Source organism: Myxocyprinus asiaticus, chromosome 8 (assembly GCF_019703515.2).
Source record: "Myxocyprinus asiaticus isolate MX2 ecotype Aquarium Trade chromosome 8, UBuf_Myxa_2, whole genome shotgun sequence".
NCBI classification, from domain to species: Eukaryota; Metazoa; Chordata; class Actinopteri; order Cypriniformes; family Catostomidae; genus Myxocyprinus; species Myxocyprinus asiaticus.
The window spans coordinates 35,469,523-35,497,507 of NC_059351.1; the positions used below are offsets into that span (position 1 = coordinate 35,469,523).

General features: G+C 40.5%; 1 protein-coding gene across 9 annotated transcripts in view; it reads left to right on the forward strand.

Annotated features, from left to right (window-relative positions):
• LOC127445464 (serine/threonine-protein kinase DCLK2-like) overlaps window positions 1-27,985 on the forward strand; it is a 75,504-nt gene that overhangs the window by 30,984 nt on the left and 16,535 nt on the right. For 4 of the 9 annotated variants that reach the window (XR_007897990.1, XR_007897991.1, XM_051705561.1 and 1 more), the window contains exons 3-14: window positions 3,501-3,630; window positions 9,373-9,480; window positions 10,085-10,141; window positions 12,627-12,721; window positions 19,495-19,542; window positions 22,700-22,784; window positions 23,677-23,782; window positions 24,106-24,163; window positions 24,992-25,111; window positions 26,692-26,838; window positions 27,297-27,430; window positions 27,728-27,805. Coding sequence is in view for 7 of the 9 variants with exons in the window: in XM_051705561.1 (XP_051561521.1) it covers window positions 3,501-3,630; window positions 9,373-9,480; window positions 10,085-10,141; window positions 12,627-12,721; window positions 19,495-19,542; window positions 22,700-22,784; window positions 23,677-23,782; window positions 24,106-24,163; window positions 24,992-25,111; window positions 26,692-26,838; window positions 27,297-27,430; window positions 27,728-27,805 (1,166 nt within the window). In the remaining 2 variants the exon portion in view is untranslated. The remainder of the gene's footprint in view (window positions 1-3,500; window positions 3,631-9,372; window positions 9,481-10,084; window positions 10,142-12,626; window positions 12,722-19,494; window positions 19,543-22,699; window positions 22,785-23,676; window positions 23,783-24,105; window positions 24,164-24,991; window positions 25,112-26,691; window positions 26,839-27,296; window positions 27,431-27,727; window positions 27,806-27,985) is intronic. The other 5 variants (XM_051705564.1, XM_051705565.1, XM_051705567.1 and 2 more) reach the window with 3 other exon arrangements.

A 27,985-nucleotide genomic window follows, 5' to 3' on the forward strand; every position in this document is an offset into this window, starting at 1 on the left:
ATTGTTGTCAGGTATCCTTAAAAATGTGGTTCATGTGGTAACATCTACTGTGAATTAAATGGTTTAGTCGAAAATATTATTTAATGTGACTAAATCAACCCAACTACATTACAGTAAGGCTACAATACACCAATGTAGGTCATTTTTAAGAGTTAAATCAAGAAGGTGGTTGTCTCTCTTTTGAGCCTAGAACTCCCACATCCCATTTTTATGCTTTCTTTTTTTTTAATCCCTTTTTTCCTTCTGTCTTGACAGTGTTAGAACAGCACTGCCTTTAAACCTTTCATTATTGTCAGCCAAATAAAGCAAGGCTGTTATTACACTCAGCTCCCTGTCAGGTCTCTCTCTGCACAGGCATGTACTTTACTGAGCTTTGGAGGCCAGACGAGATGTAGAAGAGCTTAATGATACAAGCCTTAATGAATATCTTTTGAGATTCTTAAAATAAAAGGATAAGTGAAAGACTTGTCGTTTAAAAATTCTGCAGGTTGTCTTGAGTATAATGAGGAGTCACTATATTTTATTTGAAAGTTTTTACCATTTCTATTAGGTTTTTTACATTGTTTTGTGGCTCTTTGTTTTTATTTCAATATTCAAGAACCCCCTGCTGAACAAAAGCCAGCTTAGACCATTTTTGGAAGGTTTAAGATGACCTTTACTGATTTTAGATGGGGAATGTTGGATTATAATTGGCACAAGCTGGCTATTGTTACAGGTAGACCAGCTTGACCATTCTAGCCATGCATGAAACCAACATGGAAATTCCCCAAAACAGAACTTATACTGGTAACCAGCAATAAGTTGTATTTAACTAGTCATTTAAACTGGTCACCAAGCTGTTTATTTGTTTGTTTTTCCAGCAGGGACATGTATTAATAATTCCAGAAGGCCATTTTAAAATACAAGGCTTGTCAAAAGCTTTACGAATCTGCATGTTTTACTGAAAAAATAAATAAATAAATGTTCTAGCTAAGTCAGCTGCAGCGTTTATGTTGCCATGTTACAAGTCAAGTTTATCTTATGCTTCCTCTGGGTTTTATTTAAGAACCACAACATTAACAGTACACACTTTTAGCCCTACTCCAGACTGTACTTTGTCATACAGATCCAAAATGTCAGCTCAAACGCTTCAGGCATGTGTAATAGTCTCCCAGTGTGGCTTTAGTATGTCACTGTACTCTGGCCAACAACTGGGTCCATATGCTTCTCTGATCTGCTGACTGATGGTAATACTGTAGATCTTAAGACCCATCCCACAGACTGGCAAGACTTGTTAACAAAGAAACCCCTTTTAGGTTCAGATGCAAGTATTTTCTGTGTTGCTTCAAAGTGATGCCTAATGTATGATTGTAAAATTATTAGTAGAGCAGGTTTGAGCAATAAAGGTTTTTTATTTTATTTTTTCTGCTGGACTGGTCAGTTCATTAGTTCAGATTTTTACTTGCCATGCCAACATTTTCACTGGTCCCACCACTAATATGATTTTGATTATTAAATAGTAGATTTATGATTGAACAGTTTATCCATTATAACTGATGCTTCCAATTTCTAATTCCATGTCACTCTTGCAATTTCGACAAAACCTCATCGACTCTATGTTAGCCAGCTAGCTGACATTATGCTGGTGAAATTTTTAAATAAGCACAATTTGCAACAACAATGTTCAATAAATCACATACAACCAAATATTTAAGGGCAAGTTACAGTGCCGTTAACTGTCCCTAAACTCCCTCACTCTGGTCATGGGTCATCGGGCCATCTTTATTGTTGAGCTCTGAAGAGAATTAAGAGTACTAACCTAAGGGGGCCTGGGTAGCTCAGTGGTAAAATACACTGGCTACCACCCCTGGAGCTCACTAGTTCAAATCCCAGGGCATGCTGAGTGACTCCAGCCAGATCTCCAAAGCAACCAAATTGGCTCAGTTGCTAGGGAGGGTAGAGTCACATGGGGTAACCTCCTCATGGTCACTATAATGTGGTTCATTCTCGGTGGGGCACGTGGTGAGTTGAGCACAGATGCCACAGTGGGTGGCATGAAGCCTCCACAAGCACTATGTCTCCATGGCAATGTGCTCAACAAGCCACATGATAAGATGCACAGGTTGATGGTCTCAGAAGCAGAGGCAACTGAGATTCATCCTCCACCACCCAGATTGAGGCAAATCACTACATGACCACAAGGACTTAAAAAGCACACTGGGAATTGGGCATTCCAAATTGGGTGAAAAAGGGGAAAAATCCAAAGAAAAAAAAGAGTACTATCCTAAGAGGATATCCACTACTCACCATCAGACAATTTTGGAACTCTGCATAGGGTACCAGTTTGACCAGCTCTGACTGGCCCTGTTCTCTACCATCTATTGTATGAATTTTCAAAGGGTAGTACTTGATGTTTCAAATTAATGTAATGTAAAGGGGCTAGCTTTAGCACATTCAGCCCTTAAATATCAAATAATGTACATATTCACACAGCATCGGATGATGACAAAGCATTCAACTCACATTTGTAAGATGCTGTCTTTACAGAAGTCTCACTAGTTGCCACATTCATTAGTAAACAGGTAACCCCACCTCTTCTGCTACGTAAGGAAAGCCACGACCGCAGACTGCGTGAAGTGTCCAAAATTTCACACTCCGTTTTTTTGGTTAAAGAAGTACATCATCTGGGTGCTCATTATACTCGCACTACTCAAACTACTTACACTACAAAATGGCCTACGGAGTGCAGAAGTTTGAAATTTGGGATGCCGTTTTACACATTCTGGAGCTGCCTTGCCATTTTAGGCTGTTGAATAGTTTATTCATCAATAGCATTATATTAACAAAGTACAATCCCCCTCCCCCCCCCCCCTTTGTCTTTAGAGTGGCAGTGTGTCAGGCTCATAAAGGGAAAAAGGGGGCTCTGTACCACTGCTCTCCATCTGTCTGTGATCATTCTCTCAGTTCTGTGTGGATCAGTGTCTGTGTGTGTGCATGTATGTGTGTGTGTTTGATGGAGCTCCACATTGGGGCCATCTGTTTCTTGCTGCCCACCTCCATGAGTGGAAGAGTGGGTTGAAATCCGGACATCATTCCTTGCCCACAACCACTGTTGCTGTGTGTGGGGGGTGTGTTTGCAAGTGATATGAAAATGTTTCTTTTATTCCATTAGTTTATGTTACTCACCCTGAATGCCTATTTGGTAAATTTATCTAAAAGACCATGTATGGCAGGTCTTCCCAGGCTTTATTTTCTATGCAGAGAAATACTGAACCAAAAAATCAGATGGCAACGTCAATAGTGGATTTAAGCAGGCTTTCCATTTTTGTTTATCTATTTGTGTTTTAAACACTTTTCCTGCTCTGTATCTTCTTTAGCAGGGAATTGTGAACTAGCCTACTACATGCTTCTTCAGTTAATAAGTGTAACAGATAGCTGTTGCGGACACATGGCAACTTTCATTCACTTCTCAAACAGTGTTTCTCTCTTTTTCTCCCCCCACCTTTCCCTTCTGTGTCTAGATTACATGTTTGCAAGATTTTTTTGGGGATGATGACGTGTTCATCGCATGTGGTCCTGAGAAATTCCGTTACGCACAGGACGATTTTGTGTTGGATCACAGTGGTAAGGCTTCCACAGCCTTTCTAACTGGTAGGCCCAGCTTAACACTAACTTCATTTTAAACCATTGTCTTTCATACTGAACTCTAATAAAATCTTTAATCCCTCCACTATATATAAGCAAACATATCCAGCAAACATACTTTAAAGGCCTTTGCACACCAAAGGCGACACGATTATGAGAGGAGAATTGGCAACGAATGGCCCTTTCACATATAAAGCGACACAAATGATCGCCATTAACACATTCAAGCCTTCTCAATAGGTGGCACTAATTTTACCGTTGTATAGTACGTGGCGCAAAGCACCAGTCAGCTGGTCTGCCCTCCGCCCATCACGAATGATAAGAAGAAGGAGCTAATAGCTCCAGAAGAACATGGCCTATGCATACGCTCGCTTTGGGTAAAACTAAAACAATAAAAAATAACTTGTTTTTAGTTTTTCCAGACCAGGGCTGCCTTTCCCAAAAGCATCGCAAGCTTAAGTTGATCGTAGAGACCACTGGCGCCAATGGTCTACTTAGGATTACAATGACTTTGGGAAATGCAGCCCAGGTCGCATGTTTCTCTTGCGAGATTTGGCCACACAGCAACTGGTATATCACCCACCCTTAGCACAGAATACTTAGTCTTTTCAAAAAGAACGTTATTAACCTTTCTTTTATTTTGTTCTAACCGGTTACCATTTGGAAAGGAGTCTGCTGAACTCTAGAACCATAACGAATAAAACACTGTTTCTGCTCAGAACGAACTGAAATGAAAAAACATTTTGGTTTTAGATGCAGCAATATCATTTGATGCAAATGAAACAACAACCAGGATGTGTATTTCATTTGCATCAAATGATATTGCTGCATCGCTGCCTTGCATCTCCTTTAAACATTATCTGATATTATGTGGATAGTCTTCTTAATTTATTCTATATTGCTGCACTTTTTGCCTTTGAATTTAATCTTACGTGAGTTCTCTTATATCTCAAATATAATATATAGCGCAGCATCTTTGCCTTTGTATCACCCTTTTTTTTTTTTTTTTTTTTTTTTAAACAGCTTCACGGACCTTAAGTGTTTTTCTTCGCCATATGTTATTACTATTGCTTTAACTTACAGTGCACTGTATATACCTATGTCTTTGTATTCAAAATCAGGGACTAAAACCAAAATGTTTTTTTCATTTCGGTTCGTTCAGAGCAGAAACAGTGTTTTATTCGTTACGGTTCTAGAGTGATCACTCCCATGCTCAATTCCCTATGAAGATTTTACCATCCACTGTGAAAGCTTTGAAAGGCTAAAAGGTGTGGGGCTCAAAAATAAGGGTCATTCAGAACTCCCTTTTTAAGTAATTCTAAATGGAAATTCTGTATGAAGCGATCTTACAACATGACTATCATGATTGTTCTCCCTTCAAAGTGCCCCTCTGAGGGTGATTTATCCCATTTGGAATGCAGTCCCTCTCTACTGGTTCAGGATTTCTTCCTCGAGTTACTTCAGTTTAAAATGTCGGTGGTCAAAACAGCTTTCTGTGCTTTAGCGCCACCTGTTGCGCTGGTTTTGGTAACTGCAACGGCTTCCAAAGCTCAAACTTAATGGTCAGGGCATTTCATCATACCAGTGAAGAAATTTTTTTTTGACACACTCGCCGTTAAAAAAGCATTGCTTTGTCGGTGCGCGATTCAGCATGAATGTTCGCTCCAGGTATGAATGGCTCGTAAGGAATCCATTGTTTCTGTTCAAAATGTTAATTGCAGTGAAAATTCGCATTTGGTGTGCAAAGGCTATAAGGCTGTTTTAAATTAATTTAATCTGTTGTGTAGCTTGCATGTCTTAAGTAAGAGTATTATCTCATAGCCTATTATTTTATTGTTACTGTTAATATCTTATCATATGCACATGACAAAATACTACAGAGTTGCTTGTTATAAGGAAAAAATGCTGGGATCAAGTGTGTAATTTCTGTTTTCAAACAGGTTTCCCAAACACTCCTCTCATCTGCCATTAGTTGAACAAACCAATAGTCCTGGCCCAAACTCAAACCAGTGGTTGTGTCAGGCTGGTCAGGATGCTTAAATGAAGAGCAATATTTTGATAGCATCACAGAGCCAGTGTTTACAATTTGTTTTTTTACACTTTGAGAAATCAACTTGTAGTTGAAATACACTGGATATTAAGCTGGAATGTGAGAAAGTATTTTAAAAATGAAAAAATTGTGGTCAACCGATATGGGTTTTTTAATGGCCAATGCCTATATCCACAGAGCAGGGTGGCTGATAGGCCAATATAATACTGATATATCACACAATTTAATATAGTAAATAACATAAACATAAAATTGCCAAAAAAATAAATAAACTCTTATTTAGCACTATATTTACTCAATTTCACACAAAACTTTAACTTTGTAAAAAATAATCTAAAAAAATTGTATTTTAAATGGTAGATAGCAGTTTCTTCTGATTTCAGTTTAGTCATCAAATTTTAGTCATTTATTTGCACATGAAGAAATTGTTAATATATTAGGAAGAAGGAAATAACAGTACACACAGTAGTCCACGTTAGCAATCGCATTTTCTCAAAAAATACTGAATCAAACCAATTGCACATACAGTGCATAATGAATAAGACATTTACTTATAGCACACATGAAGCGCATTTACTTTGAAGTTGTACTCACGCACTAGTGCAGATCCAGCGCGAGCAGCAATCTCCTGACAGTTTAAACTGCATGGATTGCCTGCTTGGATTGTCATGGAGTGACCGTCATGATTTGTGAATCAGAGGAACTTTTGATTCTGATGCCGATATTTTGATTCTGGCTGATAGAATATGTGCTTCAGAGGAAGATATTAGATGAGCACTCGACGGGAAGAGGTTTGTGAATTACATCTGCTTAAATTAGATATCTGCATATTTGCAAACGGTATATAATAGAAGTTTTATTGATATTTGCCTTTTATCATTAGAAAAGAAAGTTAAAATTGACAGGGAACTGCTGAGGAGAGGCTGATAGAATACGTGTTTTAGAGGTAAATAAATGATGGATGCTGGAAGTTGTGTGAGGTTTGTTTATTACATCTGTTTGAATGAGATATGCACATATTTGCAGACAGTATATGATATTAGTTTTATTGATATTTGCCTTTTTATTATTAGACAAGACAGTTAAAAGTTACAGGGAACTGTTGAGGAGGGAGAGGGAGAATGAAACAGGCGAGAACATTATGAGCTCAAACACGTCTGCCGTGGCTCCGCTGATATGTGGACCATTTAAATGAGACTGTGTTGCACACCGGTCTATTATTGTAGTAACACGATGGCACGTAACAACAAAACAAACCATGACTGGTCGATTACATATCTCAGTCGCTTCACATGCAAGCAGGACATTTTCGGCGTCCTCAAGAAACAAATTGGCTAAACAGAAAAATGTATAATTAAAAAAGTCAGAATGCTGGCTGATTTATTGGTCTCTGTGATATATCAGTCGACCACTGGAAAAAAATACACAATTCACCTTTAAATAGTACCCAAATGGGGACATTTATTCACTTATTGGGTTGCAAAAATGAATCCTTTTTCCAGAATGATCCAAAAAGCATTAGACAGATGATTACCATTCCTCATAGGAAATTACCTTGTTATCAGAAGTTCCTCACCATTCTTCAATGTGCAGTTTGTGTTTGTCTATTGGCGAACATGATTGCGCAAGCGGGAAAGTGAAGAAAGTCTCTTTGAACCACTTCCCTCTTTTAGCCAAATTCAAAATAAAATTATTAGAGTTTGTGTATAGTTTGCATCCTGCTATGATGAAACACTTCCAGTTCTTGTAGCATGTACCACACAAGCACTGTGATAGCTTGATTCATAGCTGTGTGAATTTAGTTCAGCTGCTTGGCATTATGTCCTAGTTTTTATCCACTGCCCCACTTAGACTAAGTAGGACTTTTCCAAAAATATAAAGAAACGGTAAGTTTGCATCTGACGTTATTTACTGCTCAACCTCTTCTTTCCGCAGCACAAGTGTAATGTCCTCAAAACTCAAGCCCACCAGATTTCTTAATCTTCTGTAACTAAAGATCTCATTACACATGTTGTTAAATGCTTAAGTTAAGCCTCATAAAACAGATTAGCTGGGCAGTAACTGCATTTAAATAATGGCATTCAGCTTGTTTTATCTTCGCCATTTAACAATCTGGTGCTTATCATAGCCCAGTGTGATTAACAGATGCCGTGTAATCAACAGGACAGATTGGGCCCAGCCACTGCTGAACTATATGAATCATTCTTTAGAAAAAAATAAATAAATAAACACTGTAAAGTTCTGCATCCACTGCTCTCAGGCTGTTCTCATAGGCCTCGGCCAGGCAATTCAATAACTTCACTGTCTTTGCACATGTAAAATTGGAATATGTTTACAGATGTCCTTTTACCACTCATTTACTCTATAAGCTTTTAAAAATCTTTTAACTGTGTGAAGAGCAATCTGGCATTCAATCATTCTAAAATTCTTAAAGGGACAGTCCATCCAAAAATGTAAATTCTCACAAATGTGGATGTTGTTACAAACGTGTATGACTTTCTGAATTTGGTGGAACACAAAAGGTGAATATTTAAAGAATATCCCGGCCACTTTTTCAATGTAATGGAAGTAAATGAGGACCAGTGCTGTTAAAGGTGCACTCTGTACTTTTTTCTCATAAAATATTTTTACGCTTAAATAAATTAATTGTAATTTTTAAACATATGTATAAAATCATAACCACTCAGATTAATATACCAGTAATATCAGTAAACTTATAAAAGCTGTTTTATGGAGAGGGTCCCCTCATGGGGGCTGCTAACCAGATGAAAACTACTCACTTGTTAGAAACTTTCTCTCTTGAAATAAACTAATAATGGCTGTCTGTGAATGGTAAATTTCTAATGAAAACTTTTAATTTTGAATGATGCTGGATCCACAACTTTAGGTGTCACTGTAAGTCCAAGATAATATTAACAAAAAAGTTACTGACTTTAAGCTCCAAAATGACAGTAAAATACCATAAAATGCTCAGAAAGTTGAACTCATTCAGACTGGTTTTGTGAACTGGAACTGATTAAAATCATTGAAAAAACTAGTGCGGATGTCAAGATTTTTAGCAAATAATGACTTGAATTGAATCTGTTTCTCACACAAAACTTTCGTATGGCTTCAGAAGACTTGAAACGTAGGGCATGAGTAGTAAAGGCCACTTTTATTATTCTTTCATGGTTTCTTTATTTCATGATGTAGCTTGACAGCCCCAGTCCTTCATTATATGGAAAAGAATAGCAAGGGTATTCTTCAAAAATCCACCTTTTGTGTTTCACAGGGAAAAAAAGTACATCATATGGGTTTAGAACAACATGAGGGTGAGTAAATAATGACATCATTTTCATTTTATAATGAACTATCCCTTTAAGCATTTTAAATCGCTTTGGTGTGTGTGAACACAAATACTGAATTGCATGTGTGTCCTTTGTACTGAATTCAAAGGGTAAATGATGGTGGCACATGCTATATTTTAGAATGAGGAAAGCAACTAGTCAGCCACTTAAGGTTAATCTTGGAATTAAGACAATAATTGCTCTTAATTCTTGTGACTGTGTAAATCCTCTGAAACCACTGATTCATATTAAACACCAAGCCCATAAACCCCAGAAAGTCATTAAATCTTTAAAACTGTTATTATGAGACATCAAGTTCATAATTCCCTCCTAATCAATAGTGCGTGTTGGTTTCTGATGATTTTTTTGCAGAGTGTCAGGTGCTCAAGTCCTCTTATTCTCCTCGTTCTGCTGCCCCTGTGAGATACTCTGGTAATAAAAGTCCAGGGTTGACTCGCCGCAGCAAATCCCCTGGATCTGGTGAGTATACACTGCACTATCAGTGTAGTAGTTACAATCACAAACACAGATTCACAGAATACTGGATGAAAATGTGTACAGATCGCATGAGATATTCAAGCATACAGTGGCCCAAAATTTAATTGTGCACTTAAACCACACTTAAAAATGTCTGAGTCATTGCATTAGATAATAAAATATCAAAGCATTCGCAATTACAGTATTTAAAAATGTAATGCCCATAAAAAGAGACATTTCTCAGTAGTTCTCAATAATAGAAAAGGTCAAGCATCATGTGTTTGAGATGCCACTTATATTTTTATCTAACGAAATTTAATTTATACAGTTTAAGACTGGCTTAAGTTTTGGTCACTGTGTGTGCTTTTCATTGACCAAACCACTTGGAACAGCTGGTTCTCTATGTTTCAAGCTAAGCAACTAACCTGCTTTATGGTTGCAGCAGAAAAGTTTGGAAAGAATAATAAGTGATAAAACTGAATCTCTTCCTGTCCTTTTTCTCCTCCCACTCCTGTCTGGAACATTGTGCTTTTCAAAGTGTTTGGTTCTTCTTTCCCTTCCTCACATGCTTTTTGTTTTTTTTCTCTCCCTCTAATCTGCTCTACAGTGAGAAGAACTGCAGGGCATTTCTCTACAAGCAGTCAGTCTCCAGTCAAATCACCAAGTAAGTTTCTTTGGTAATACCACTTTCTTAAAAATGGGTCATTGGATAAATCTTTTTAGCTTAATATGCAGAGACAATTAAAAGTATGTAAATAGGTCAATTCTCCTGAAAAGTGCAAGCAATGTGGCGCTACCAGAACATTGTTCTGATTGTTTGAGCATCTCAACCAGCCCAACACACAGTAGCAACATTGTCTCAGTCAAAGGTGAGAGTTTGGGCTGGAACTATCTATTTCCTCAACCAATGGCAGACAGTTTTCTTGCACCAAAAAGCAGCCATTCTTTAGTTTTACAGAACAATTTCCCACCCTTTCTTTGACCCCTTTGAATTACATGGGCTGTTTTTGCTACTGTACTTTTAAGACTTCTACATGTAAATGGCCTCTGTTATGACAAGTTAACTTCTTCACATATGAAATAGGTAACAATGCCCCTGTCAAGTGGATGAATACTGAATAGACGTTGTTTGAAAATGGTGGCTGTCATATGTTTATGTGCTGATACGAACCCTTTAATCATATCCATTGTCCACTACATTATTAAGTTACAATAGAAGTTACAGTGCTAGTTGTTGTTAAATTGCGCAATATCACTAGATCTGAAAGATAATTGTCCAGATATCTAATAAGAGAATCGGGCATCCTATCAAATTCTAATGCTTCTTCAGAGGAATTTTCTAGCTTGATGTTGAATTGACCTAAAGGACATTCATCTGTGGAATGAGCTGTATGTGACCTCTTGCCCTTCCGTGCAGCATTCAATCATGCTAATAGCTCTCCTCCATGGCCTTTCAAATCCGTCAGCTAGTCCAGAGAGCTATTTAAAACTCTCTCACTGGCCACTGTCCCAAACCCTGGCATCCACACACTCTAATCCAAGCAGACATACCAATTGGATGTGTATGCTAAATTCAGGCATCCTCATCTGCTTTCTGCTTAGACTGGCTTATGCAGTATACATACTCCCTAAATTCCTGTGCCCCTGAACTATAAGGCCTCTGTCACATGCCTGGAGAGAAATCTGCTCATGCCACCATTAAAGCACCCTGCAGGAAACACCAAGAGCAGCTTTTCTATGAAGCTGCACCCCCTATGGAGTCTGATGCATAACAGATGCAGTCCAGAAACCTTTATTGCTGTTGCTGTTACTGGTACAATATGATAAATTAACCACGAAATGATTATTTGTTGGATTGTACTGGATTTAAATAGCCTTCTCACATTTATCTTTGTACAACTTTTGTAGCATTATAGATTTGAACTCAAGGGAGTGGTGCATGTAAAGCCTTGTTGTGTCTCTGTGTTAATGGACTTATTCTGGCACAAGGTTACAGCTGATCTTGCTGCACACACAACCACTGTGTGGTGGTTATGTTCAGTTGTGTTAGGGACAGGGCCATCATCATGAGAGGGGACAACCGGGGAAATTGTCCCAGGCCCTGTGACAATGAGAAGGGCCCATTAAGCTTCTCTATGGCATAACCTACTCATTGGGCCCAGATCAGAGGGGGTTCTGTTAATTTAAGTGACAGCAGTCAACAGGAATTAGAAATGTATGAACCATACACACTTACCCCAACCCTAAACCTAACAGTCAATGAAGTGAAAGTGTAATTTTAATCAAAAATGCTACCTCCAAATTGCGCACACCATTGTTTATGTGAACATAATTACTTCCTGGTTCTCACGGGGCTAGAACCTGTGTCTTGAAGGTTGCATGTGCAATGTGTCATCAGTAGCACTAGTGGGAAATGTGCTCACATTTGAATTGACTGAGTCTGATTGGGGATGGGGCTTGTCAGTAATTCCGTTGAATGGGGTTGATTTCAGGGTACATGAAATTTCTGAAGCAACATGACGATTTTCTGTGTGGTCATGTTGGAGAAAAGTGTGTATTTATAATATTTATTTACAATTTTAGAGACTCTTTAGATTAATTGAAAATATATATATATATTAGGTGAGGTTTATGGAAGCTTAAAGGTGCACATAGTACTGTAAGAATTTTTTTCCCACCAAAATTTTTTTTTTACACAGAAAGTAAATATTTTTTTTTAGTTTTGGCAAACCATGGTATGTTTGAATTAGTTAAACAAGAGTTAAGAATAAGAATAATTAATTAATTGTAATACATTAATCATGGGTGGCAAAAATTCCTGTGAATAGGGTATTTCTACAATGACACTGGTAACAGAAAACAGGTCACAGGTGTCAGTATAAAGTCAAAGATCACTGTCGATTGTTTAGGAAGACAAATAAGAGCCAATAAAACATTACTTAGTGCATCTTTAAATCTTACTGCATCTTTAAAGTTTTGGAGAGGGCAGTTAATATCATCTGATATATTCAAAATGCCTTATCAAACAGCTTAAATATGTTCAGCACTGTTTCTGAGGTCTTATACATGAAACAGAAGGTAAGGAGCATAAGAAGTAATGTTTAATGTTTTAGTTTTTTCTCTCTCTCTCTTTGTGTCTCTCTGTTCAGTAAATGGAGTACCCAACAACCAAATTACTACCCCCAAATCCGGCAAATCCTCCAACTCCTCCCCGACCAGCCCTCACAGCATGCGTAACATCAAGGTAAACACGTTGGCATGGCAACAAGCTTCGTCTGTACCACTAATCAGTTTACTGGCAAAACATCCCTAGTTTTAGAAAAGATTATTCAATATCAAGTCAAAAATAAGATCAGGCATCTGGATGCTGACTCGTGGATGACAGCATCATAACACTCTCAATCTTGAGTGCTGTGATAAAGAGAGATCTGAAGAATTTAGCTGGATAGCCTAAAATGTCTCAATCAAACAGTGCTTTGGGGCATGCCTAATTACTTCACAACACATGGGCCAAATGCATAAAGCATTTAAGAGTACAGTCAGAATAGTAGTAATTTAGTATCAATATAGTTGTGTCTACATCATCTTATATAGACATAGACCTCTTTATCCAAATTTGAAAAGGAAAATACACTCTGAAACAGCTAATCACACTTGCTGTATTTATACATTATAAATCGAGCCACTGATGCCAAGATCTTGGAGCACTCTGTAGTTAAAGCAAGGGTCAAAGTCAAGTTCAATCATTGCCTCGAGAACTCCTGGTGTTAATCTCCTTAACTGACCTGCCGGTCAGAAAGCCACTGTAAGCCTCTTGTTGTATCTCAGGGATGCCGTCTTCAAATGTTTTCAACAAACCACAAGGAGAAACAACACGAAGAGTACCTACTTTCCCTCACAGAGTCAACCCATAGGAAATACAAATCCCAAATGAGATCTCTTTAATGACTCAGTTGTTTCTCGTGCATTGACAGAAATTAGATTAAATGGAGAGCAAATGGAGACTTTCGCTCCAAGTCTTCTGACTTCTGCTTTTCAGGTATTTCTCCTGAGAAAAACACATTAGTAATCTTGTGTGTTTTGTAGAGTCTAAACAATGTCACTAATTGTGGTCAGATATGCCAAGATACCAAATTCTGCAATCAAAAGTCAGAGATGTCGATATGAACATAAACATTTCTCATCTAAATCCTAAAATAAAAAGAATGAAGAGAAAAATTCTGAGCAGTGCTATCCACATTCATTTTATAGTTCCCTACCTGTCACTCACTCGATGTTGTGTCGATGTAGTGACACTAGGGGTCACTCTTGGGAGCCCGAGACACCTCTGGTCTTTGATAAAAGGCCAATGAAAATTGGCGAGTGGTATTTGCATGCCACTCCCCTGGACATGCGGGTATAAATGGAGCTGGTATGCAACCACTCTTTCAGATTTTCTCTTCGGAGCCGAACAGTCATGCTCACTCAGCTGAATTCTCACGACTATTCATTTACCTCTGCTGGATCTGACGGCGCATTTCAGTGGCTTCTCCCTCCTCTGCACTGGTGCACTGCAGAGAATGCCCCTGGGCGCTTCAGCAGAAAAAAAGAGAGTACACACACAGAACGTCTTTTTAAAGACGTGTCTTTTTAAAGATGCCTTTCCGATTGTGTGTTTTTCCTGGTTGCGGTCGTTACCTCTCAACTTCAGACAGTCACGATCGTTGTCTTTCGTGTCTGGGCATGACCCACATGAAGGCAGCATTTGTGGATGGTTCATGTTCCCACTGCGAGAACATGACCATGGCAACGTTGCGGTCGCGGCTTGCTTTCGTAAGCCACCCCAGCAGCTCCCCGCCTCAGTCTTTCTACCTACAGGTTTTAGGCCAGCAGCCGCGCCCTGCTCCAGTGCCTTTCTTCCCGGAAGTGCACGAGGAGCTGACAAAATCGTGGGAGGCACCTTTTACTGACCGGTCTCGATTTCAGCGCCTACAGCGCTGCTGGACAAGCCGCCTCTGCCCTGCACGCCATGGCTCTCCTGCAGGTCCACCATGCCAAGGTGCTAAAAGAACTGTACAAGGGTAGTTCCACCCCAGATCTGATACAGGAACTGCGCTCGGCTACCGACCTCACTCTCTGAGTGACGAAGATCACGGCACGGTCTCTCGGGCGGACGATGTCCACATTAGTGGTCCAGGAGCGCCACCTTTGGCTCAACCTCAACCGCCACCTTTGGCTTGGTCGAGATGGGTGAGGCCAACAAGACACGGTTCCTTGCTGCCCCCATCTCCCAGGCTGGCCTGTTCGGCGACACCGTCGAGGACTTTGCCCAGCAGTTCTCGACGGTGAAGCAGAAGACGGAGGCTATCTGGCATATCCTGAATCTGGCTGGGTTCTGGCACCCGCGACCAGACCGTGGGTTCTTGGCTGGCCACCAAGAACTCATGAAGGTCGTCAAAGCGCCCCTGAGAAAGGCGACCCAGGGTCGAAGAAACCAACTGCACTGGAGCTGGTAGTAAGACCACTCCATCCCCTGGTGGAGGGCCGGGTGGAGAATCTTTTGTTGCCTTTTCATTTGATTTTGCCGCATGCCCAAGAGGATGCGGTACCCAACAAAAGAGTGGTTTCCTCCTTCCCTGGGTCACATACCCGGTGTGCACGGTCATCATCACGACCACCGTCCACCTTTTTTCCCTTGCAGGATTGGTGCTCCAGCGGCGGTCTCCCCGCCCCTACGTGCCCAGCTGTGGCACACATCCGCCCCCGATGTGACAGTCTCCACGGGTTGCGAGGACAGGCCTCTTCCTCCCCAGTCCCAGGCTGTTCCGGGGGTGGTCACAAGGAGCCAGGTAAGTGCTTCGATGTCCCTAGACTCAGCATGGCCACGACATGGTGTGGCACCTTGGGCTCCACCCCGCCGTGAGGCCCCACCTGCCGGTACGTCCGATGACGTTGTCCCTTTGGTCCCCCTCGCACGGAACTTGGATGCGTGGCTTGCACTTTCCAATCCATCATGATGGCTGGTCCGGACTGTCCGACTCGATTACGCGATTCAGTTCGCCAGGCGTCCGCCCAGGTTCAGCGGTATCCACTTCACCTTGGTGAAGGACAAAAACGATGTTACCTTGCGCGTGGAGATCGCCACCCTCTTGCGGAAGGGTGCGATAGAACCTGTCCCTTCGGCTGAGATGAGGAAGGGGTTTTACAGCCCCTACTTCATCGTACCGAAAAAAGGCAGTGGGTTGCGGCCAATCTTGGACCTGCGAGTACTGAACCGGGCATTACACAGACTCCCGTTCAAGATGCTGATGCAAAAACGCATTCTGGCGAGCGTCCGGCATCGAGATTGGTTCGCGGCGGTAGACCTGAAGGACGTGTACTTTCAAATCTCGATTCTTCCTCGACACAGACCGCGGTTTGCATTCAAGGGTCAGGCGTATCAGTACAAGGTCCTCCCTTTCGGCCTGTCCTTGTACCCTCGCATCTTCACGAAGGTCACAGAGGCAGCTCTTGCCTCGTTAAGGGAAGTGGGCATTTGCATTCTCAACTATCTCGACGATTGGCTAATCCTAGCTCACTCTCGGGACATGTTGTGTGCACACAGGGACTTGGTGCTCTCACACCTCAGCCGATTAGGGCTTTGGGTCAACTGGGAAAAGAGCAAGCTCCTCCCGGTTCAGAGCATCTCTTTTCTCGGTTTGGAGTTGGACTCAGTCTCATTGATAGTGCGCCTCATGAACGAGCGTGCACAGTCGGTGCTGACCTGTTTGAAGGCATTCAAACAGAAAACAGCGGTTCCACTGAAAGTCTTTCAGAGGCTCCTGGGGCATATGGCATCCTCAGCGGTGGCCACCCCGCTCAGATTGATGCATGTAAGACCGCTTCAGCACTGGCTTCAGACTCGAGCCTCTCGTTTCTACGGGCAGGTGTTCCCCTAGAGCAGGTCTCCAGGCATGTCGTGGTCATGACATATGCCTCCAAAACAGGCTGGGGCGCTGTTTGCAAAGGCACGCAGCCACTGGCTTATGGACGGGCCTGTGGCTGCATTGGCACATCAACTGCCTCGAGCTGCATTCTGCTCACCCTGCGGAGGTTCCGGCCTTGATCCAGGGCAAGCACGTGTTAGTTCGGACAGACAACACGGCAACGGTAGCATATATTAACCGCCAAGGTGGTCTGCGCTCTCATTTTATGACACAAGGTGAGACGTGGTTCTCGGACCTCACGCTCCTCGCGACAGCCCCCCCCGGTGAATTCCCCTGAGGAAGGACCTTCTTTCTCAGGGACGGGGCACCATCTGGCACCCGTGACCAGACCTCCGGAATCTCCATGTCTGGGCCTTGGATGGGACATGGAAGACCTAAGCGGTCTACCACCTATGGTGGTAGACGTGATCACTAAGGCTAGGGCCCCCTCTACGAGGCGCCTGTATGCCTTTAAGTGGCGTCTGTTCGCTTAGTGGTGTTCTTCCTGACAGGAAGACCCCCAGAGATGCACAGTCGGATCGGTGCTTTCATTCGTACAGGAGAGGTTGGAAGGACGGCTGTCCCCTTCCACCTTGAAGGTGTACGTTGCTGCTATAGCAGCACACCACGACACAGTGGACGGTAAGTCCTTAGGGAAGCACGACCTGATCATCAGGTTCCTGAGAGGCGCCAGGAGGCTGAACCCCTCCAGACCACGCCTCGTTTCCTCATGGGACCTCTCTGTAGTTCTTCAGGGTCTACAGAGAGCCCCCTTTGAGCCTTTGCAGTCAGCTGAGCTTAAGGCACTCTCCTTGAAGACTGCCCTCCTGAATGTGCTCACTTCCATCAAGAGGGTAGGAGACTTGCAAGCGTTCTCTGTCAGCGAAACATGCCTGGAGTTCGGTCTGGGCTACTCTCATGTGATCTTGAGACTCTGATTGGGCTATGTGCCCAAGGTTCCCAGGACCCCTTTTAGGGACCAGGTGGTGAACCTGCGAGCACTGCCCCAGGAGGAGGCAGACCCAGCCCTGTCGTTGCTGTGTCCGGTGCGTGCTTTACGCATCTATTTGGATCGCACGCATAGCTTTAGGATCTCTGAGCAGCTCTTTGTCTGCTTTGGTGCACAGTGGAAAGGAAGCGTTGTCTCCAAGCAGAGGATCGCCCACTGGCTCATTGATGCCATAGCTATGGCATATCACGCCCAGGACATGCCACCCCCGGTAGGGCTACGAGCCCATTCTACCAGGGGTGTAGCGGCCTCCTGGGCCCTGGCCAGGGGTGCCTCTCTAACAGACATTTGCATAGCAGCCATCTGGGCAACACCCAACACCTTTACAAAGTTCTACAACCTGCGGGTGGAACCGGTTTCATCCCAGGTAGTGGCACGCAATACAAGCGGATAAGCCCGGGATAGCCAGCCGGGTGTATCGCTTGCACATAGCGCCTTCCACCTCCTCTGAGCTGAAGACGTGCGGCATTAATTCCCAGTAGTGTTCACAAACTATGTTCCCTGGTTGACTTCCTCCGAGCCCTGTGGCAGTCGAGTTTTCGGAGAGACTCGCTGCCGGTCCAGTACACGTGCTTACTAAGAGCCCTATTCTGGGGTAGGTGTTCCGCATGTGGCGGTTCCCTGTAAGGTAACCCCATGCGATGTATATCTTTTGCTAATTCGTTTCGCTGCTGGCAAACTGCGTCTTCCTTGGGCAGAGCCCCCTCTCCCACAGTCTCCATGTTTGTAGTAACTCCTCCCCCTTTGGGTAGGATCTACCATGAAACTTCTCCACATGGTCGGCAAGACCATGTGACGTATTCTTCCACTTAAATATCCCCCCCTCACTTTGGGCGATGTGTGGTCTCCACGGTGTCCTCCCCTTGGGAGGGACACCCCCCAACTAGACCTGGCAGCCCAGTCGGATAATCCCTCTTGTTTTTTAGGGAGTGGAAAAAAAGAAGGGGAAAAGAGGCCACGACTGGGTTAGCCTGTCTCTATCTTTTGGGTAGTCAACTTGTCTCCAAAGGGCCGTTCGACACTCATAACTATGTTGGGGGAGGTTACGTGTCAGCCTGGTGCTCTGGCTACGAGGCACACAGTTGTCTGCCCATCACACACCGCCAGTTCATGTAACACAGTTCAGCCAGTTGCGGCATTTTGTATAGGGACCCCTAGTGTCACTACATCGACACAATGTCGAGTGAGTGACAGATAAGGAACATCCTGGTTACTTGCTTAACCTCTGTTCCCTGATGAAGGGAACGAGACGTTGTGTCCCTCCTGCCACAATGCTGAACTACCCACTGAAATGGCCGGACCTTGTCTCAGCTCCTCAGCATAAAACCTGAATGAGTGGTTGCATACCAGCTCCTCTTATACTCGTATGTCTGGGGGAGTGGCATGCAAATACCACTCACCAATTTTCATTGGCCTTTTATCAAAGACCAGAGGTGTCTCGGGCTCCCAAGAGTGACCCCTAGTGTCACTACATCGACACAAGGTCTCGTTCCCTCCATCAGGGAACGGAGGTTACGCAAGTAACCAGGACACTTTATACTCTCGTATGTCATCAGTTGTCTCATCATTATCATCAATATTTGTCATTTATTTCCTATTAGGAATTTGGGGAGAAACATCTGAAAGTTCCTTTGGGAACAATTGCAATTGTTCAGTTTTGTAAGATGTGATAATTTAACTTCACATCAGCTAAATAAGAAGGACATAATACTGTAGGCTTTGTATGATTCTAAAATTTTATGATGCTCGTACTACCAGTTCTATATGCAAACAAATAATAGCAATGTGACAGCATTCACAGCCACTCACTCAAACAGTTCTGTTAGGAAAATCACTATTTTCAGAGGCCAGTGAATGTGCATAATGAAACAGGCTTCAACAAATTATTCATAGTAGTCAACCATTATCTCTTCTCTTACACTGAAAATATAGCTAAATAAGTGGTTTGGTGGAAAGCTGCCTGTCAGGATGGTTCTTTGCACATTGTTCCTGAGATTTCAAGCATATTTTAGACCAAATGTTCCAATGATGTGGTTACATAAATATCTTCCCACTTGCTTGTAGTTTAGTTGCAACAAGCGAATGGGAGTCCCCGTCCATCTGACTGTACAGGTATTATGAAACTCTGCCTTCTATAGCAGCATTTAATTGGCTGCAGTGGCCTCAAGGTATTGATGTTTTCAGTTGGGATCTTACATATACAGTACAAGTTACTTATCATGATTCTAGTGCTGTAGTTCATTCAGCTATGCATTGGTGTACTTGATTCTTTTAGAAGACCATTGTAATACCCAACTGTTACCTGTATACCTAGAGGAATCCTCCAGCCTCTATCAAAACAGCTTTAACCAGAATGCTGCCATTATTTGTCTCCATTGGCTTACTAAGTCTCAGTCTTTTCTCACATGTCACTGTCACATCAGTTTAATTCTTATTTTGCTGCTGAATCAAGATAACATGTAGGCTTTTTAACTGCACAGATTACCAGATCATTTCAAATCTTTGAAGAATAGGTGCATTTCTTGTTGTGTCAGTTACACGCAGTTTGTCTGCCAGGCAGTTGTGTTCTTAGTTTAACTCTTTTTGTCTCTTCATCAACCATTTACTTCACTAAGAATGATGCTAAATGTAAGAAAGCAGTTTGTTGTTGATAAAATATTGCTTTTTTTTTCTCTTGAGTTTGAGTGCAATTGCATAGTTTCTATTACCAGTTCACAATGCTTTTCATTTTAGTACTGTATGTATCTCATTAATATTTGTAGGTTTTTTGTAGCATTTTCACATTTGAATAGACACTGAAACATAAAATATCAATGAATTGACAGCATGTAAAAGTAAACTCTTTCACAGATCAACAAATTTATAAACATATAATCATTTATGAATCCTTTGAGGTTCATAGAATATTGAATTAAAGGGATAGTTCACCCAAAAATTTAAATGCTCACATTATATAATCACCTCATGATATCCCAGGTGTGTATGACTTTCTTTCTTCAGTAGAACACATTTGAAGAAAATTACAAAAATATCTTAGCTCAGTAGGTCTTAAAATGCAAGTGGATGGTAATCAGATATTTGAAGCTCCAAAAATCACAGACAGTCAGCATAAACGTCAACCATACGACTCCAGCTGTTAAATTAATGTCTTCTAAAGTGACACGATAGCTTTTGGTGTGAAAAAGATAAATATTTAAGTACTTTCAGGGTTGGGAGGGTTACTTTTGAAATGTATTCCACTACAGATTACAGAATACATGCAGTAAAATGTAATTTGTAATGTATTCCATTAGATTACTCAAGTCCAGTAATGTATTCTAAATACTTTGGATTACTTCTTTAGCACTGGTAGATTTTTTCACTTGTTTTGACTATAAAAACTCTGCCAGTACAGTAGGACAAAATACACATGTTAAAAATACATTCTCTGAAAAACCTAAATATCTTATGCAGTGTTGTTTCTAAAACAAGATAAAACAAATTGATCTTCTTTTAAGGATTTTTGAGATATTTTTACAGGAAAACAATACAAAAATTATTATCAAGAATACGATTTTTGCCCTAATATCAAAGGTCTTACTAGAAAAACAGAAATTATGATCCAACGTGAATTTTCTTGATAAAAAACATATGATCATGCCTAGTAACGTGCATGTAAAATGGCTAGAAATAGCATTTTAGCTTAGCGTAAAGCTGACAACTTACACAAGGTTTATTTCTATTTCTTCTGCTCCAGACTTACTTCAAACTTACTTCTCTGTCTGCTCGTATGAATGTAACATATCTTAAGAAAGTGTTTCACCGCTGTTCAAATGCACTTTGGATCGCATCATTTATATGTATAAATGTTCTCCATCTGAAAGGACTAAATATTAAATGAAACGAATGACAATAAAATGCAAAGTAATCTCTTCAGTAATCAAAATACTTTTTGAATGTAACTGTATTCTAAATACCAATGATTTAAATTGTAACTGTAGTGAAATACAGTTACTTATATTTTGTATTTTAAATACATAATCCTGTTACATGTGTTTCGTTACTCCCCAACCCTGAGTACTTTATTAACTCTTAATCATGCTTCCGGACAGGAGCAGTACGTGCGTGTGACATAATCGCATTGGCATTTGAAACATGTGAGTACTGACACGCGTGAGTCACAGCCGGAAGAGCAGCGCTGTTTACAAGTGAGTAGGAGGGACACTGTACAGTAGCTTGGTTGGTTTTGGTTTACATCTGTATTTATCTGTTTCTTTACTCACAATGATGCGTTTGTTTGCTTATCCTGGATGTCTCTACCGAGTGGAGACAAGAGATTACCTCTGTATCATGGCAACGTGAATACGTCACACGAGAGACCACTTGAACTCCACCCTCTCGTGAAGCTTACCGGAAGTGATGATTAAGAGTTAAAAAGTAACTTAAATATTGATATTTTTTTTGCACCAAAAGTGATCGTATCGCTTTAGAAGACACTAATTTAACCATTGGAGTCGTATCGATGACGTTTATGCTGACTGTCTGTGATTTTTGGAGCTTCAAAAATCTGATCACCATCCACTTGCATTTTAAGACCTACTGGGCTGAGCTATTTTTCAAATTTTCTTCAAATGTGTTCTGGTGAAGAAAGAAAGTCATTCACACCTGGGATTTTGTGAGGGTGAGTAAATAATCATTTTTGGGTGAATTATCCTTTTAATGGAATTAATAGGTTAATTGTATTTATGAAAAAATAGACTTATGAAATAGTTTTAAAGGCATCACATTTATTTAATGCAGTTAATGCACATACTTGACAATATCTGACAAATATTTGTTTAACTTTTTTCATACTTGTCAAGGTTTGCTGATAGTTAAAATCAAGGGTGCAAAGGGTGCAAATGACTTTACTTTTATTTGTCCCATCTGGATTTCATTTATAAATAAATGAACAATTAAGACAAAGTTTCTATATCTTTAGCTGATAAATTTGTTTCAGAGTATTGAACTCATTCCCCTCCAGTGGTAACCTTGCAAAGGTTCTGGGAATTTCAGTTCCGACCAGTTGTCAGAGGATGGGTAAAAATGTCTCTAAAGTACATACGTAAAAGTGTTTATGTTATAGATGCTTTCAATGCACAGAAATTGTACGTTTGTGTGTCTGCCAAAACATTAAATACTGCCAATACTAATGAGATCACCGTGAAATTAAAAATCTGTGGTACTTAATGATATCTCCGTATTTTGAATGTTTTTAAACATAACTCATTCTATCTTTGCCTGTTTACAGATTCCAGCACATCACTCTTCTGCAACCAATGTGAACGGCTCCTCTGAGCAGCCTCAGCAACATACCAACAGTGTGAGCCCTGAAGGTATAGGTGTCAACCCTCTCTCTCTCTCTCTTTCTTTCTCATTCTCTCTCTCACTCTCTCTCTCTCTCTCTCTCTCTCTCTCTCTCTCTCTCTCTCTCTCTCTCTCTCTCTCTCTCTCTCTCTCTCTCTCTCTCTCTTGCTCTCTCATTCTCTCTCTGCCTCTTTGCTTTTCATCACTGTCATGCACTCATGCAACTTGTGTCTCAGTGTATGTTTCCAAAAGTCCCCAAAGGGCATTTCAGGGACATGAGAGGCTTTGGCAGTAAAAGTGCTGACACATGCCACTCTGTGCCACATTTGCACAGGCACTCACCCACCACACACTCTCATGCATTGTGCTGGCAGTGTATTAGCAAATGTCCCTGCTCAGCAGTGCATGAGTCAGGATGACCTTCAGTTGTTTGTCTATATAATACACTGACCAATTAATACACCAAATGAGGATATTTTTTAAATGGTATATTGTTTGGAGATATTACAAAACATTCCTCTGGTGCAGTTTGAACTTTGCAGTGCAGACGTCTGACGTTTGACAATAGGAGTGTGTGTGTGTATGTGTGTGTGTGTGTGTGTGTGTGTGTGTGTGTGTGTGCATGCATGCGTGTGTGTGCTATATGTTAAAATCAATATAAATAAAATATGTCTTCAAAAAATTTCAAGTGGACAGAAAACCTCTGAAATTAGACATGATCAAAGACATTAGGACAGTGCAACATTATTGAACACACCTCACCGCCAGTTTTCATTTGCGTCAAATAAAGTATGATATCTACCCTGATTAAGGACTATTGTTTTGTTTTTTTTCACAAATCATGTGATATGAAAGTTCTGCTTTGGTATTGTGTGTCTCAATCTGATATATTAGTTTAACCTGTTGGTTTGTTCTCTTTAGTTAATGGCAATCAGAACACTGCTGCCTCCACTGTTTTGGACAAATACAAAATTGGCAAAGTTATAGGCGATGGAAACTTTGCCGTTGTTAAGGAGTGTGTAGAACGGTAAGAAAACACCAATTACAAAAGGCTTATTTTAACAAGAATGTCCTTGGGGATCAATACAACTGTATTTATTTTGTACTGAATTGTTTGGTCTGTTTTTTTCCTCTCGTCAAAGTATGTTATTGTCATGATGTCTGATCAGTAAATACAGTACTATCTCCACCTGGATTCATCCAAAGTTTCCCAGTTCATATTTTTAGGTTAAAAGGTTCAAAGCACATCTCTCATGCACTGAAAGGACGTCATCCTTATAAATGGGTCCTTGAGGCTCTGAAAATTCCTGAAACAAAGTCTATTGTTCTGTTTTCTCTTTCTCTCCACAGATCCACTGGAAAGGAGTTTGCATTGAAGATCATTGACAAAAACAAATGCCGTGGCAAAGTGAGTTAGACCATAGAGGCATGCATTATGCGTAGAAGTGTGGGATATTGAGATGTGAATTATTTATTTCACGTTAGGCTGCTGTTGAGTCAAGTGTTTTTGGTCCATTTAATCTGTCTGAATTAGATTTATTATTTATTATTAGATTATGGTTTATTCATTAGTGTTCATTCGACCTGCTACTTGGATACAAGTTTTTGCAGACAATGGGACAAATGCTGGCCAACAGCTGAGAGAACACAAATAGTTAAAATGCAAATAGTAGTTGTTTCTGAATGTTTTGAATGCTATTTCCTTCAGCTATAAATCTCTCTAATGAGTAGAATATGTAAACGATAGTAGATGTGTATCATGTCCATTACCTTTTAATAAGAAAAAGTGTATATTTTATGTTCTAACCTTTTTTTGAAAGTTTTTACACCATTTCTAATACAAATTAGTTTTGATTTACCTGTACAAATATTTTATGTAGTCTGTCAACTGATATAAGCTCATGTTGATACATAATAATTATAAAAGAATGAGCAAAATGCTGATTAAAATAGTTTTAGATTGAGTATAGCCTGTCACATGTCAACTTCCCAAAAGTAATTCATAGCAACAACCTCATAGCAGTTATATTTGGGCAGAGGTCAATGCCTCATACATTGATCTAGATTCCGGCTGTGCTTTAACTGAGGAAGTTTAGTTTCCTGTTTGCATTGTTTCCTACCAGAGCAGACCTCAAGAATTCATGTGGATTTATGCTTTAGCAGCTAAAGACAAAAGACTACTGAGAGATGCTGTATGGTTGGGTGTTTTTTGTGACATGTGTTTTGAACACTTCAGGAGCATCTGATCGAGAATGAGGTGGCAGTGTTGAGGCGTGTTAAGCATCCTAATATCATCATGCTGATTGAGGAGGTCAATACGCCCACTGAGCTCTGTCTAGTCATGGAACTTGTGAAGGTCCTGTTCATTAATCGACTCTTTTATCACTCATCAACATGCTGGTATCACACCACAGTTGCATTTCAAGACAACATGAAATCAAAAATCTGTTTACTTTTTTTGTTTGTTTTCCTTCTTCTCCCAATTTGGAATGGCCAATTCCCAATGTGCTTTTAAGTCCTTGTGGTCATGTAGTGATTCACCTCCGTCTGGGTGGCGGAGGTCGAATCCTAGTTGCCTCCGCGTCTGAGATCGTCAACCCGGGCATCTTATCACGTGGCTTGTTGAGTGCATTGCCACGGAGACATAGCGTGTGTGGAGGCTTCACGCCATCCACCGCGGCATCCATGCTCTACTCACCACACGCCCCACCGAGAATGAACCACATTATAGTGATCATGAGGAGGTTACCCCATGTAACTCTACCCTCCCTAACAACCGGGCCAATTTGGTTGCTTAGGAGACCTGCCTGGAGTCACTCAGCACGCCCTGGGATTCGATAGCGAACTAGCGAACTCCAGCGTCTTTACCACTGAGCTACCCAGGCCCCACCCTGTTTACTTTCTTAATAAATGTCCCTGGTCTCATTGTTCGTGATTCAACAGTGCACATTATTCAAAAGTTTGTTTTCATAATATTTTATAAAACTGTAATCCATTTTCTTTGCCTCTAAATGCCTCTCTTTTCTTTTCTGCTGACATAAACACAGAAGGCCACACAGGCGGGGAACAATATCATTAACCAGCAATATTGTAATAGTTATAGTAACATAACTGTAATGTAATACTTTTCACCATCCAGTCATATCCTGATGGATAAAAACAAGTCAGACATTATTCTTGTTCACTCAGAAAATGTAAATGCTGTTTCATGTTGTCTTTAATCTCTGCTCCTTATAAAGAGAGAAAGCTTACCCGCACTACCATTCAAACATTTGGACACACTTGACTGAATTATGTTTCTCATGATCGTATAAACCTTTTGAAATAAAGGCATGTGCTTAAATGCTTGGAATTAGTTTTGTTGAGAAATATAAATTGTGTCTATGAATATCTGGTAACACTTTACAATATGGTTGCATTTGTTAACATTCGTTAACTACATTAGTTAACTAACAATGAACATTAAATTTACTTTTTAAAATGTAAGGCCATAAAAAGTCTTAAATATCTTAAATAAATTACATTAATTGGCAAGACTGTGAATAATACAATATTGCCAAATGAACAATGAAAAATATTTTTAAGCACTTGTTAATCTTGGGTAATGTTAATTAAAACAAAATGATAATAAAAAATGTTTATATTTAAGATATTTTTGAGTTCTTTAACCGTTTTGGTCACTGCATTATTCCTATTCTTCAATTGTGTTTTTCATAGTTTTTCATTATTATATAAAATAGTAATAATAAAGAAAGAGTAGGTGTGTCCAAACAGTATGTGGCAGTGCGGTAAAAGTGTGAAATTTCTTTAGTCAATCGTGAAAGTTTGAATTCAGCTTTTATTTGTGCTTTATATACTGTATGTGTGTGTGTGTGTGTGTGTGTGTGTGTGTGTGTGTGTGTGTGTGTGTGTATTAAAATCTGTGTTTCTCACCAGGGTGGAGATCTGTTTGATGCCATCACCTCCTCCACAAAGTACACAGAGAGAGACGCTAGTGCCATGGTATTCAACCTGGCTGCAGCTCTCAAATACCTGCACAGGATGTGTATTGTCCATCGAGACATTAAACCTGAGAACTTACTGGTATGCAAATTCATAAACACACACACAAACATCTTCAACAGCGACATCAGATATACAATATACAGATATGCACACCCACACACACCTGCTCAGAGACAATAAATCGGAGAATACTTAGGCCTAAACTCACCAACGCACACCTAGAGAAAACATCAAACATGAGAATCCACCTGTCTTTAACGTACACACACACACCCACACCCACAGCAGTACAGAGACACTGAATCTGTGAATCATTAAGTACTGTATATATACACACCCACACACACCTATGCTGAGGCATTACACATGTGAATACACTGGTGAGTACACACAAACACACACCTTCTGACATCATTTCACTTGAGAAATACCAAATATAGAAAAACACTTTGCACTTTGTACATGAAAAATGACTAAAAAGTATTTCAAGTGGAAAAAATGTAAATGCCGATGGATAAAAATAACTTGTGTCATAGGTGTGTGAGTACCCTGATGGTACAAAGTCTTTGAAGTTGGGGGATTTTGGCTTGGCCACAGTGGTTGAAGGGCCATTGTACACTGTGTGTGGAACACCTACTTATGTTGCCCCAGAAATCATAGCAGAGCTAGGGTAAGATCAATTTTTTAAATCAAGATAAAGGACAAATATCTTATTGTGAAATGTTTTCCTTAAATAGTGTGCTTGAAATAAATTATTTGAAAAAATGCCACTTGTTTTGATAGTTTGTTGTCTAATGCATTGACATTCATACATTTTCAAGTGTGGCTTAAGTGTCCAAATACTTTCTGGGGCCACTGTGCAAGAATCAGATTAGTTTCCAAGCCTTTAAAATGTTGAATGTTATTACTTCCTTGGTCCTCTATTAATTTTCTGTCCTTTTTGTCCTCTGGCCGGGCGTTGCTGTAGCTATGGGCTAAAGGTTGACATCTGGGCAGCTGGTGTGATAACCTACATCCTACTGTGTGGCTTTCCACCTTTCCGCAGGTATCACAAGCTAAAAACAGCTCATATTACCACTCTGAATCACAGCCACTACAATAAAACGAGTACTTCTAAAATGTAGAAAATGTAGAAATTTACAAACACAGCTTGTCATAAAACATTTAAATGTAGCATAAAATCAGTATTGCAAACTATTGTCCATACAGCTGATAATCAAACTTC